Source organism: Lepus europaeus, chromosome 6, assembly GCF_033115175.1.
Source record: "Lepus europaeus isolate LE1 chromosome 6, mLepTim1.pri, whole genome shotgun sequence".
In the NCBI taxonomy this organism is placed as follows: Eukaryota; Metazoa; Chordata; class Mammalia; order Lagomorpha; family Leporidae; genus Lepus; species Lepus europaeus.
In genome coordinates this window covers 117,171,422-117,186,234 of record NC_084832.1, presented here as the reverse complement: position 1 = coordinate 117,186,234, position 14,813 = coordinate 117,171,422, and the positions used below count along the sequence as shown (strand labels likewise).

Here is a 14,813-nt window from a genome sequence, read left to right as displayed (position 1 = left end):
CAAACTCTCAACAAAACAAACTAATTCTCCACACACATATAGTTTTCAGAATTCTTCAGTAGCTTAGTTGTTTTTTACCTGTGGCAAGATCATTTTAACAAAAACTCTATCCTCTTAGCAAGTGCTTGAATGAACAACACATTACGGTCACCTATAGCCATAATATTGTATAGTAGATCTCCAGAACATATTAATCCTTTTTAAAAGATTTGTTTATTTGAAAGGCAAAATTACAGAGAGGCAGAGGCAGAGAGAGAGAGGTCTTCCATCCACCAATTCACTCTCCAGATGGCTGCAACAGCCAGACCTGCTCTATCTGAAACCACAATAGTTTCTTCTGGGTCTCCCACATGGCTCCAGGGGCCCAAGCACTTTGGCCGTCTTCTACTGCTTTTTCAGGTCGTAGCAGAGAGCTGGATCAGAAGAGCAGCAGAGACTCGAACTGGTGCCCATATAGGATGCCGGCACCGCAGGTGGCAGCTTTACCTGCTATTCCACAGCGCTGGCCCCAAGAACGTACTAATCTCACGCAAACAAAACTCTAAGTCCACTGAACAGCCACTTCCCTGTATCCGCTGGCAACCACCATTCCACTCTCGGCTTCTAGTTTACATGCCTCCGTAAGTGTAGCCATGCAGTATTTGCCCTTTTGTGACCTATTTCATTTAAGAAGTTCTCTGCATTCATCCATGTTGTCACACATAGCAGAATTTCCTTGTTTCCTGACATTGCTTAATATTCCACTATATGCTTACGCCATATTTGCTTTAGCCTTATTCCACTGCCAGTTTGTTTCCACATCTTGGTTATTGAGGGGAATGCTGCCATGAACATGGAAATGCAAATACATCTTCGAGATCCTGGTTTTAATTCTTTTGGATAAATGTCTAAGTGGGATTGCTGGATCATAAAACAGTTCCATTTTTAATATTTTGAGGAATCTCTGTACTGTTTTCCAGAGCACCTTCACCATATTGTATTCCCATCAAAAGCACACAAGGTTTATAATTTCTCTACATTCTTGCCAACACAGTTTGTCTTTTATAATAGCCATCCTAACAGATGGATGATATTGAAGAATGATTAGCGATGTTGAGCATCTTTTCACATACCTGTTAGCCCACATTTATCTCTTCTTTGTAGAAATGTCTACTCAAGCCCTTCATCCATTTTAAAATGTGGGGTTGTTGCTGCTGCTGCTATTGAGTCGTGAAAGTTTAACATATTTTGGTTATTACCTTTTGTGAAGTGTACAGTTTGCAAACATTCCCCTTCATTCTGCAGGTTGCATTTTCACTTTACTGTTTTCTTTTGTGTGCAGGTTTTTTAGTCTGACATAATCTCAAGCATCTACTTTTGCTTTTGTTGCCTGTGCTTTGTGTGTCCTAAACAACATTGTCAATGCCAGTATCAGGAAGCGTCCTCCGTCCTACCCCCACCTCATGTTTTCTTCTAGAAGCTCTATAGTTTCAGCTATCAACATTTTATTGCATTTTGAGTTGATTTTTGTGTATGCTTTAAGACAAGGGTCCAATTTCATTCTTCAACCTGTGGACATCGTTTTCTCAGCACCATTTTTGCAGAGACTAAACTTTCTCCACTGTGTAGGTCTGGCATCTTTGTCAACAATCAGTTGAGTGTATTTGTCTGAGTTTACTTTCAATCTTTCTATTCTGTTCCATTGGGCTCCATTCCTGTCTTTATGCCAGTGCCATATTGATGGAATTACTGTAATATTGTAAAATATGTTGAAATCAGGAAGAATAATGTCTCATCTGCTTTTTATTTTTCAACATTATTTTAATTTGCAGAATCCTTGGTGGTTCTATATGAATTTTAGACTCACCTATTTTTTGTCACAAGGATTTTTGCTAGAGGTTACATTTAATCTATGGATCACTTTGGGTACTATGGACATTTGAACAATATTAAGTCTTCCAATCCATGAACAAAAAAGTCTTTCCACTCATTTATGTCCTCTTTCATTTCTCTCCTTAATGTTGTATGGCTTTCAGGATATGAGCCTTCTGTTTGTTCTGATCATACTATAAGTGAGATTATTTTCCTTTTTCTATTTTTTAGAAATTAAACTCATCTAATATGTTGACATTGTATCCTACAACTTTCCTTTACTTGTTTATAATAACAGATTATGAGTTTTTTATGGCATCATTAGTGTTTTCCACATATAAGATTACGTTATTGGTAAATAATTTTACTTTCTCCTTTCCACTTTGTATTTCCTTCTCTTTATTACTTAATACTCTGGCTAGGACGTCTATGCATTATGGTGAATAGAAATGGCCAGAGTGAACATTTTTGCTTTACTCATGATCTTAAACAAAAAGCTTTAAGATTTTTCATAATGGTAGCTGTAGGATTTTTATATATGATTTTTATTATGCTGAGTTAGCTTCCTTCAACTACTGGTTTGAGTTTTTACTGTAAACACTCTTGAATTTTGTCAAATGCCTTTTCTGCATCCACAGAGATGGTCACGTGGTACCTTTCATTCTGTTAATGTGCTGTATTACATTAATTGACTTGCACATGTTGAACCATCTTTCATCCTAGGAATGAATCCCACTCGCTCATGGTGTAAGAGCTTTTTAACATGCTGTTGAATGGATCTTGCTGTATTTTCCTGAGGATTTCACATATATAGTATAGTCATCAGAGGTACTGGCCTGGATTTTTTTTTTTTTTTCCTCTTGTAGTGCTTTTACCTGATTTTGGTATTAGAGTAATGCTGGTCTCACAAATTTCTAAGTGCTCCCTCCTCTTCACATTTTCAACACTTTCAAAGGGACCTGACATTTAAGTTCTTTAAGTGTGTAGAACTATCTTGTCCTGGACTTTTCTTTGTCGTGGTGGCAGGTGGGGTGGTGTTTGATTACTGATTAAATCTCAATAGTTATAGGTCTGTTCAGATTTTGTTTTTCCATGATTCAGTCTTTGTAGCATATTTGTAGCAAAGAATCTATTTCTTATAAATTATGCACATGGTTGTCACATAATTGTTCTTAGTCATCTTTTATTGTGATCTTTCTTATTTCCTTGTCTTCGGTTACAGTATCTCTTCTTTCATTTTTCATATGAAAGGCAGAGAGAGAGAGAGAGAGAGAGAGAGAAAGAGAGAAACATGATGGGGGGGGGGGGGAGGGAGGCAGGGATTGCTGGTTCTCTCTCCAAAAGCCCGAGTTTGCCCAGACTGACGCCCAAGCCCAGATACAAGGCAGGTCTCCCATTTGGATGGCAGGGATCTAACTATTTGAAGCATTGCCTGCTGCCACATCCCACAGTGTGCAGTAACAAGAAGTCAAAAGAGGGAGTAGAACCGGACTCAAACCCAGGCACTCCCACATGGGATACGGATGTTCCAAGGAACATGTTAATCACCATACCAAATGCCTGCCTCCTCCTCTTTCATTCAGGATTTGATTTGTCTTCACTTTTGATCTTAGTCAAAGTTTGGTTTAAGAAAAAAAAAACATGCACTTTGTTGCCTTTTCTATTATTTAGTTCTAATCTAATCTATTATTTCATTCCTTCTGCTAACTTGGGGCTTAAGTTCTTTTCTAATTCCTGTTGCTTGGTATATTTGTTCTTTTTATGATGCATTTATCACTATCCACTTCTCTCTTGGCACTTACTTTTGCTATTTTCCATAGATTGTAGCATGGAGTTTTGTCTTCATTTGTCTCAAGATACTTCAGATCTCCCATTTTGATTTCTTTGATTCATTGGTTGTTTAGCAGTGTGTTGTTTCATTTCCAAGTATTTGTTAATATTCTACTCTTCCTTGAAGTTTCATACATGATGGCAAGAAAAAAGATACTCAGTATGATTTCCAACTTCTTAGACTTGTTAACACTGGTTTCGTACCCTGATGTGTGATCTACCCTGGAGAATGTTCTGCATCTATGCCAAGTGGGGTAGAATGATCAGTATGTATCTGTGAGGTCCATCTGGTCTGTAGCATTGTGCAAGTATACTGTTTCCTTATTGACTGTTCTGTCTGCTCTATCCATTAATGAAAATGGAGAACTGAAGTCTCCTATTAAAATATTGTCAGGTATTTCTTCTTTCAATTCTGCCAATGTTTGCTGCATATGTGAAGGTACTCTGGTGGTAGGTATATCCAAATCTGTCATTATTATCTCTTTCTGGTGAAATGAACTTTTTATAGAATGTCTTGTGTTTTGTGAGTTTTTTTACTTTAAGTCCATTTTTGACTTGTCTGACTGATGTAAGTATAGTTAGCTTTGCTGTCTTTTGGTTGCCATTTTCATTGAATATCTTTTTCCATCCCGTCAGTGTCACCCTGCATGTCCTTGAATCTAAAGAACATCTCTTGTATACAGTATGTATTTTGATTGTTTTCCTAAATACTTTTAGCCACTCCATGTCTCTTCATAGTGGAGTTGAATCCAGCTACATTTAAAGCAATTGTTGATACAAAAGAACTCCTATTGCCACTTTGATTCTCTTGCCTTTCTTTTCCTCTTGTATTTTATTTTTATTTTTTGTACAGCAATGCTTTCTTTCCTTCCTTGTGTTGTATGTCTCTTTTACAGGTATTCTCTTTTGTTACCATGCAGCTTAATATAGACTATCTTATGGTTATTATAATCCACTCTAAGCTAGTAGCAACTTAATTGCAATCACAACACGAACTCTGTACTTATACCTCCTTCACACATTTCATGTTACTGATGTCACAACTCACATGTTGTAATGTTAAATGTTCATTAATATACTTTTATAGTCACTTACAGTACTTTGTCTTGGAACTTGTATACTAGAATTGTGATTTATCCACTGCCACTATAGTATCACCATGTTCTGTATTTGCCTATCCAGTTACCTTTATTGGTCCATCTTCCACCGTCATGTGCTTTTGTCTTGCTCAGCAGTTTCAATCCCACTGGAAGAACGCCCTTGCACATCTCTTGTAAGGTCCATCCAGTGATGAGGAAGTCCCTCAGCTCGCGTCTTCTTGCCAAGTCTGTATCCTCTCCATTTTTGAATTTAGGATCCCACTCCACTCAGGCCTGCCATGTTTCTGCCGAGAAACTTGCTGATAGTGTTAGAGGCAGCCCTTCTTGTGTGACCAATCTTCTATCTTGCTGCTTTCGAAATTTTACCTTTGACCTCTGAAAATGTCACTATAACGTGTTACAGTGTATTTTTCTTTAGATCTAGCTGTCCATGTTTTTCCCCAGAGTTGGGGAATATGGAATTATTATTTCTTTGAGTAGCCTTTCTGCCCTTTCATCTAATTTCCTTCAGAATTTTGAAAATACATGCTATTCTAATTAATGTTATCGCTTAAGAACCTTAAGCTGTGGTCACTCTTCCAGTCCTTTTTTTTTTTTTTTTTTTTTTTTTTTTTGCTTTTTGCTTCTCTGAAGAAGTTTGCTATTATTATCTTTTTTAAAGTTCATGGATCTTTTCTTTGGCTGGATCTAACTCCTCTTGTGAAATTTTTAGTTCAGTTATTCTTTACCTTGAGAATTTCTGTTTGGTACTTTCTAATATTTTCTTTTTGTTAAAAGTTTGACTTTGGGGGGCCGGCCCTATAGCGTAACCAGTAAAGCCACAACTTGCAGTCTTGGCATCCCATATGGGCGCTGGTTCAAGTCCCAGCTGCTCCACTTCTGACCCAGCTCCCTGCTAATGTGACTGGGAAAGCACTGGACGATGGCCCAAGTGCCTGGGTCACTGCACCCATGTGGGAGACCTGGAAGAAGCTCCAGGCTCCTGGCTTCAGATTGGCCCAGTTCCAGCCATTGCAGCCATTTGAGGAGTGAACAAAAGGGTGGAAGATATCTCTCTCTCTCTCTCTCTCTCTCTCTCTCTCTCTCTCTCTCTCTCTCTGCCTCTGTAACTCTGCCTTCCTAATAAATAAATAAATCTTTAAAAATAAAGAAAGTTTGACTTTGGGTCTGGTGCTGTGGCATTAAGGGTTAAGATGCAGTATGCAAGGCCCGCATCCCATAGGGGTGCTGGTTCGAGTCCTGGCATCCCTGCCTCCAATGCAACTCCCTGTTCACATGCCTGGAAAAGCAGAGGAAGATGGTCCAAGTACTAGGGCCCCTGCACCCATGTGGGAGATCCGGAAGAAGCTCTGGCTCTGACTTTGACTTGCCCCAGGCCTGGCTGTTGCAGCCATTTGGAGAGTGAACCACAGGATGGAAAATTTCTCTGTCTCTCCTCTCTCTTTCAAATAAATAAATAAATCTAAAAAAAAAAAAAAAAAAAAAAAAAAAAAAAGGCCTTCCTCCATTCATGCTCCTACACTCACTGAGCATCTATCTGCATTGGATTCTAGGTCAGATAAACCATTTATCTCTGTTTCATTAGGATCATGGAGATTTATTTCATTCTTTTATTTGGAAACTAATTCCTCATTTCTTCAGTTTCCTTAACTCTTTGTGTTTTGATATACACATTAGAAAAATAACTATGGGCTGATATTGTGGCTCAGTGGGTTAAGCTGCCACCTGCAATGCCAGCTTCTCACATAAGCACCAGTTCAAGTCCCAACTGCTCCACTTCGGATCCAGCTCCCTGCCAATGTGCCTAGGAAGGCAGGGCCCAAGTACTTGAGCTCCTGGCTTCAGCATGGCCCAGCTCTGGCCATTGTATCCATTTGTGGAGTGAACCAGCAGATGGAAGATCAATCTCTAACTCTCCCTCTTGTTCCATCTGCAACTCTGGTTACAAATAAACAAAATAAACCTTCAAAATGAAATAAAGTCCTAACTCATAAACATGGGCTGTGAGGCCACGTGTGACCTCACCTGCCTGTGTCTGTGACCCCAGCTCCTCCCAAAGCCCAATTCCTACCTGACCTGGGCAATGCCAGCTTCTTAGTGCTGCTCAGAAGCAGCAAACTCACTGCAGCAGGAGGGCCTTTGCACCTGCTATACCACCTGCTTAGAGTCTACCCCAGATGCCATGCACTGAACATGGTTTGTCCTCACCAAAACTAGAGCTGAGGCTTGGTGGGAGGCACTTAAGAGGTACTTAAGTCATGAGGGCTCTGCCCTCATGAATGGATTTTAATGCAGTTCCCATGAGGCTGGGTTGTTTCTCATGAGAAAGGGTTGTTGTAAAGTATTTTGTACCCTATGTTGCTTTTTTACTTTTTAGGATTTATTTGAAAGGCACAGTTACAGAAAGAAAGGGAGAGACAGAGGCAGAGGCAGAGAGATTGAGAGAAAGAAGAGAAAGAGGTCTTGCATCCTCTGATTCACTCCCCAAATAGCCGCAATACCCAGTGCCGGGCCAGGCCTCAGTCAGAAGCCAGGAACTTCAGGTCGGTCTCAACAGAGGTGACAGGGCCCCAAGTACTTGGGCTATCTGCTACCTTCCTGAGGACATTAGCAGGAAGCTGGATTGGAAGTGGAGCAGCCAGGATTCAAACTGGTGCTTACATGTGATGACAGCACTGCAATAAGTGGCTTAACCCATGACACCACAACCTTGGCCCCTCCCTCCTGTCTTCCACATGCACCTGCTTACCCAGCTGCTTTCCACCTGGAATTGAAAGCAACATGCAGCCCTCACCAGAGGCTGAGCCTACGCTTATACCCTGCTCTCAGACTACCAAAACCGTGCGCCAAAACAAATCTCTTCACACATTACCCAGTGCCAGGGATTCTGCCAGGCCAACAGCACACAGACAAACATGCCCCATCATCACAGGGCTCACCCTCACGTCACTCAGCTCTCCACTCGACTCATCACCCTTCAGACCCTGCATCCCTGGCCACTCCTTCTCAATCAGACCTTCATGTCCCCTATCTTCTTATCCTTGTGTTTTCTCCACATCACTTATTATTCCACAGCATTACATTTAATAATTATGTGTTACCTGCCATTACTTGTGTCTCCTATTAATGTTTAATCCATTTTCTCTTTCCTACAATCCCCTAGCACCTGAGCAGCTGGGGGAGGGCAGGAGGAAACCTCAAACAGCAGGCTCTCAGATGGACAAACCACAGCTCCCTTTCCTCGCCACTTCCTCTTAGAGCAGGTTGTACTTTCACTGCCTGTCCGTCACCCACTTGATTCTTCTCATTTGTCTTGCAGCTCACTGGACGCACCCTCAATCCCAACGAACGCCCTGCATATTTACCTCGCATGAACATTTCCTACTTCACTGAAACATGGAACTCTCCCCACCCCCACACAAGACTCTTCACTCGTCGTTAAAATCCGGGGTCTGTTTTAAATTGTGTCCAGCAGTCAGAGCTCCATCCATCATGAAGTTGGTCAGGAGCGCTTTGCCCAGTGGGAGGTCCCCAGAATGTATTCAATGAATGTTGCATCAGAGCTTTCAACAAGTCAATGGTAGGGCAGTAACAGATGAAAGCACACTGGCTTCAAAGTCACACACATCTAGGTCTGAAGCCCTGCTGTCTCTTACTCCCAGCTGGGTGACCTCGGGCAAGTGACTGAACCTCTCTGGAGATGCATACAGGCCAAATTCTCCATACTACATCTGCCACAGTAACCCCTGCACGGATGACACCCGTTACTACTGAACTGGGCTGCTTATGTGTCTAGCAGGATAATACAGAGGTTCACTCCGAAGTGGCAACAGTGCAGGCCTCTCTCCAGGTAGGTCTTGTTGCTATAAAGAACTTCAATGCTCCTTTCAGAGGAGAGGATATGTGTGGCAGGAAGCAACATATCCACTTAACCCACGCCTTTCACCGCTATGGGGAAGGCTGGTCTCCCGGCTTCTTAGGGAAAGCAGAAGTTCATTTTCTTCAGAGTTCCTCCTGCTATCAACCTTGCTTCTGGTCTCCAGTTTGCTTCTATTTGAGGGAACTGAACAGTTTCTTCTGGCGATTGTCTTTAAGGTTATCCTAGTCTCTAACTACACAGTTTCGGTATTGTGTCCAGCTTGCTATATAACCATGCTCACGTGTTCATTCAAAAAGCATTTCGTAAGTGTTACATGTGGCATTAGTAGCTGTATCAATAGTGGCCAACGGAAGATATAATCATTATCCTTATTTAGTATGTGGTTTACAGTGCATGGAAATTTCAAGAATTTCCACATAATCAAAGAATTAGGGTTAGCTGAAGGATAAACGGTTGGTTATTGCACTTTTATTAGCCTCTATTTCCTATGAGTTGATTTAACTTAAATTTAGTTGTGGGGAATGATGCACTACCTACAGAGGTACAACAAAGCCCAGTGGGCCAGGCACCAACAGGTCCGGACTCAAGCCCACATCTTCCAGTAGTAACTCCTGGGCCCTCATCAGCTCACTCGGCTCCTTCCGCCTGGGTCCTCTGTAGAATTATTCTAACCATAGCATTCTGCCCAGGGCTCACGCCAAACCCATGTCCTCCTCATATATAACATTTCACCACCCCATCCTTAAGAATTCTAAGGTCTTAATTCAGTGCAGCGTTAGTCCAAAGGCCCCACGTTTCATTTGAGACTCACAGCAAACTCTTATCTGTGAGCCTATATAAATCCAAGTTTCACACTTTGAAGTACACTTGGAAGGAACACACTCGGCATATCCAAACCTCTTCCTAAAAGGACTAACAGACAAGTAGAAAGGAACTATCAAACCCAGCAGGGCAAGCACTACATTGTAAGGCCCCATGTCTGGCATCCTGCTTGCCCCGGGGTGCCCAGGCCCTCATGGGCTTAGACAGTTCTATACCCAGGGCTTTGCCGGCTGCTGCCCATGCTTCGGTTCTTGGAGGCTGGAGTCTCAACTCTGCAGCTAGGATTGCTCTAGTGGGGGACTTCCCTCACTGGGGTCCGCGTGAAGGGCTCTGCCCCTGTGCCAGGTTGTCCAAGACTTCCTTTCAAAGTTACACGGAGGCCTCTGTGCCTCCACACCTCTGCTGTTCTCTGCACACTCCTGCTCTCTGAACTTGCACGTCGACACCCACAGCTCTTCCTGGCAGGCACTGGGTGTCACTGTGTTTTTGCTTTATTTTGTCCCGAACGTTCCTTGGGTGTCCAAATCCACTTCACTCGCACAGCTTCCCTAGGTAATGTCCCATTGCAGGCCCCATGAGGGTGCTCCCACCCTGTGGCCCAACTCTACCTGGCCTCGAAGGCTTTCCTTTGAAACCTAGGTGGAGCTGCCATGACCCTATCATTCGTGCATCCTGCACACGTGTAGGACCAGCATCACGTGGGCACTGCTGCCAGCACCAACCACAGCTGGGCCCACCTGTCTCATGTCCGCAGTCACGAAGCACTTTATTGACCAAACACAGGCAAATAAATCCCACTGAGACAGTCTCCGGCAAGCCTATGCGAAGCCAAGTTCCACAAAACAATTCCGCCCTTCCGGAAAGGCACCTGGACTGGGCTGGGAGGGCTCCCTCCAAGGTCGCTAAGAGCCTTCATGACATTTTCCCCCATTGTCATGCCAATTAGCACGTGGCTACCTGTTGGCCATGCTGATCTCTTTTTTTATATATTTATATATTTATGTATTTATTTGACAGGTTAGACAGTGAGAGAGACAGAGAGAAAGGTCTTCCTTCCGTTGGTTCACCCCCGAAATGGCAGCTACGGCCAGCGCTATGCCGATCCAAAGCCAGGAGCCAGGTGCTTCCTCCTGGTCTCCCATCATGCTGATCTCTTTAACAAGTGGTTTCTCTACAGTAACTTCCTGTCCTGAACACACCATTTTTTCCTTCATTCCTCCCCTGGCCAGCCTGCAAAATTCTCGGCTCCTAATTGTCACTGTAAAATGGACTAAAAGTCGCCAATGCCCAGTCCTCCACCTGAACTCTCTACTGTTTCAAAATCTCCTCCACCAAATAAACACATCCATCATTTTTAACCTTGACCTTCCAGCAAGTCTAAGACATGAACACAAAAAAGCCAGCATCTTCGGCTCAGTGAGACAAGGATGGCTTTCAATTCAACTCCCTAGAGAACCTTCATTTCCACCCAAAACCTCATCACTATGGCCTTTATTGCACACATTTTTATCAGGTTTGTTTTGGCTCACGGTTTTGGAGTTCACAGTAGAAGATGGAATGGTCCCACTGGTTTAACCTCCAGGGATGGTGATCTTGCTGGCTGCGTTCCTTGGAGGCGCAGGACATCACGTGGTAAAGGGAGACTTGTGTCTGTGTCTCCAAGGCCACCATGGCTAGATGACCTAGCTCCACCGTAGGAACAAAATCCAAGGTGATCACTCCCCAAAGGTTCGTAACCCTAACCACCTCAATCAGATTAAACTTGTACCCTTCTCAGTATAATTAGAATAGGAGCCTGGAGATTCAATATGTGAGTCTGGAAGCCAAATAATTTACAAACTATACAATCTTTAAGGCCCCTCTGGATAAAATAATTCTTTGTTCCATAATTCTAAATTTCTTCTCTATAAGAAAAACTCATTTTTCTGGTTTTCACAGATCTTTAAAGTTCACCATTTGCAACTCTGAACATATTCATCAATTTCATAGCATTTTTTTAACTAGAAATTTCAAACAGAACATCTTTTCTGAAAAAGTATTGTGAAATCAGTGTACACACTTATTTAAAAAGTAAACTGAATGCCATGGTATAATCACAAACTTGTCATTATACAAAACTGTGTACCTCTGATTTATAAATGATCATCACCTGTAAAGAAATTCTTTTCTGAAATAGGAATACTCCAGCTGGAATTTCTTCAAAATCTCTATGAATCTGACGAACTCTTTATCAAGAAATTCTTTGTGGCTTCCCAATCTGTTCAGCATTAATCTACAAAGATTTAGCCTCTCTTGCATGATACATTTGAATTCCTACAGGAAACAAAACAAACACCAGCACGCGAATGCTAAATCCAAATAACAAAGACAATATGTAATGCTAAGGACACACCCATCTCAGAGGCATTCGCTATTGTTGGGCTTCCAGTTTTTAGCAAAACAGATACCAATTCTTAACTGCCCACAGACTGACGATCCTACTGATTGATTATCTGAGAGTAACGAAGATGTTTTAAGTGCCTACTGTACATCTAAAACAAAGGTTGATTTTCTTTTCCTTTTCCTTAAGCGGATCCCTGAGCATTCCTTCCATCAACCATCCCATGTACTTTAGGATGCCATCAGCCAAGGCAGGGCCATGCAATCAGCATCTGTGGATTATCATATTGAAAAGGAACTTTTAAGCAAGTTTACATTAGCAAAGAAGTAAAATTAATATACCAGAGTTTGGTTCTTTCACTTGGGGGCTGATGGAAGTTAGGAAGTAGTTCAGCCATCAAGAAGTAGAGAGAGGTCTGGGCTTCTGGCTTAGCCATTAAGCTCCTGGTTGGGACACTGATGTCCTCTATCAGACTGCCTGGGTTCAAGTCCTGGCTCTGCTCCCAGCTCCTGCTTCCTGCTGATGCATGCCCTGAGAAGCACCAGGTGATGGCTCCGATAGTTGGGCCCCTGCCACCCTTGGTAGATCTGGATCAAGTTTCCAGCTCCTGGCTTTAGACTGACCCATGGAGAGAATTTGGGGAATGAGGCAGCAGAGGGGAGCTGTCTGTTTCTGTCAAATTTTTAAAAACAGAGATAAAAGGTGATGGATATATTAAAATAGATTATTCGTATACATTTTTTTTTCTAACAAAGCTGGGAATAGCTACTTAAGTTTCCATTTTTCCTATGCTCTGCTACTTTATGAGATAATAAAATAAAATGGTCAATCTGAAGATTAAGAATCTTTTTTAGAATTTTTATTTATTTGTATATACTTGACGGGCAGAATGAGAGAGACAGAGACAGAGAGATCTCTCCACTGACTCACTCTCCAAATGCCTCCAACAGCCCGGGCTGGGCAAGGCTGAAACTGGGAGTCTAGAATTCCATCCAGGTATCTCACATTGAGCCAAAAACTTGAGCCATCATCCGCCGCTTCCCAGATCCATCAGCAGGGAGTAGGGTCAGAAATGTAGTACCTGGGACTCCAACCAGCACTCTGATGTGCAACACAGACCTCCCCAGCAGAGGCTTACCCCACTACAGCAGAATGCCCACCCCAGCAATAAGATTTTGTACACAATCATCATTCTACCACAGTTCAGGAATTTTAACAGACAAAACAAAACAAGCTTTCACTAGCCAGTTCTCAGAGGGATACAAATACGTCTTGAATTGTCTTAGTTATTCTGTCTCTGTATGACTTCACACTCCCTCTCCCTCTCTTTACCTGCTCTCAGGAGCACAACCTTTATTGTGACCCTCACCCTCTAACATATCCACAGCCCCAGACACACTCAGCACTCGCCATCAGACTAAGGTAGCCTAAGATGACACCAGTCTTAGATAAAGAAGGGTATCTTATAAGCATTACTTGGGTTACCAAAGTGAACCAAACCCAAGGAAAACACAAAATATGGAACACTTACAGTAAGCCTTGTCTCCCTCTTTCCTTTCATAATGATTTCCGGATTAATAACCCATTGTAAAAAGCTGTTAACAGAGGATTCAACTTCAGAAATTTCTTCATGCTGAAAAAAAGAGTTCTACATCTTCAACTTGGAATTTGAGTGGAAGGCATACGCTCTAAGACAACAATTGCTTTAGACTGAAGTTCTACATAGGTGAGTCAGGAAGATACCCCCAGAGAGTTCCTTCTCATCTAATACCCCAAGTGATTTTCCTTTGACCCAAGATAGTGCCATGTGTACATGATAATGCATGCATGTAGAGGTAACAGGTGCCATATGTACATGCTAATTCATGTCAGGTGCCCAAGACATGCTGAGTATCAACAGATAGAATCGCTTTCTAAAACAAAACCTACCATTTTAGTTCCTATTTCAACTAGAGGGAAATAAGTATTTTCACTGATTTTTAACATTCATCAATTAAATGCTAACTGGAATACATACACTAGGCATTGTGAAATGGACTGGAAATATCAACATAAAGATAATGTTCTCTGATTTCTCCAACTTTCCTGAGTTTCCAGTGAGGGAAAATACAATGAAAGAGATACTAATCATTAGCAACAAGAAAATGAAGAGAAGCAAACTGTCCAATAGCTATCATGTGTTCAGCCCTTTGAAAAATAACCCATAGGAAAAATAAGCTTAAGTAGTACATAGCTACTTCCAACTTCCTCATCCTGACTGCTCCCGAACAAGAAGCTAAACCTCAGGAAGGTTTGCGGAAACTAACCTGTCAGGATTAATCTGGGTCTCAAGAACAGAGATCTATCTGGACTCAGCAAATAGGTTGTAGGCCCGTTATCCACAGATAGTCTGAGCCAAAGCGAAACTCACAACACATGCATGGCACGTAATACCAGCTTCTGCAGCGCAGCTGTGAACTCCTCCCCCTTGAGTTTGGGCTGACTTAGCAGCAGCAGAACGTCCTGGTCCATGGTGGCGTCCAGTGATGATAGGCTCCTTAGACTGCCCTGCTGATTGTTTTCGCTGCTCTGCAACAATTACCAAGATGCTCACAACACTGTCACCCTCATAAAGAATTCATTTTATGAAAATGATGCTCATGGAGCTTTGTCTTCGTCATCAGCAAAGAGCTCTAGACAGTCTTGCAGAATCCCCCTGCATCCTACGAGAGGGGTTGACATTTTCCCTCTAGGATGGACTCAATCACTTGTTAAGTTACTAAGTCAGAAAAACTAACTCATCCCATAGATGACATTCTTAAATGGGAGACACAGACTGTGAAGGCTCTCATGCTGATAGGAACACAGAGGCAGGTAAAGACTTAGAGGGAAGAAAAGCGAACGGTGCTCCATCCATTGAGCCCATTGAAATAGACTGGTGTCCTGTCTCCCTCCCACTCACTGCAGGCTC

The 14,813-nt window shown here is 42.3% G+C and overlaps 1 protein-coding gene across 1 annotated transcript in view; it reads right to left on the bottom strand.

Moving 5' to 3' along the window:
- IRAG2 (inositol 1,4,5-triphosphate receptor associated 2) overlaps window positions 1-14,813 on the bottom strand; it is a 111,601-nt gene that overhangs the window by 62,617 nt on the left and 34,171 nt on the right. The window contains exons 14-17 of the mRNA XM_062195232.1: window positions 14,297-14,431; window positions 13,395-13,496; window positions 11,633-11,796; window positions 5,510-5,534 (exon numbers count right to left, since the gene is read on the bottom strand). Of these exons, the coding sequence (XP_062051216.1) occupies window positions 5,510-5,534; window positions 11,633-11,796; window positions 13,395-13,496; window positions 14,297-14,431 (426 nt within the window). The remainder of the gene's footprint in view (window positions 1-5,509; window positions 5,535-11,632; window positions 11,797-13,394; window positions 13,497-14,296; window positions 14,432-14,813) is intronic.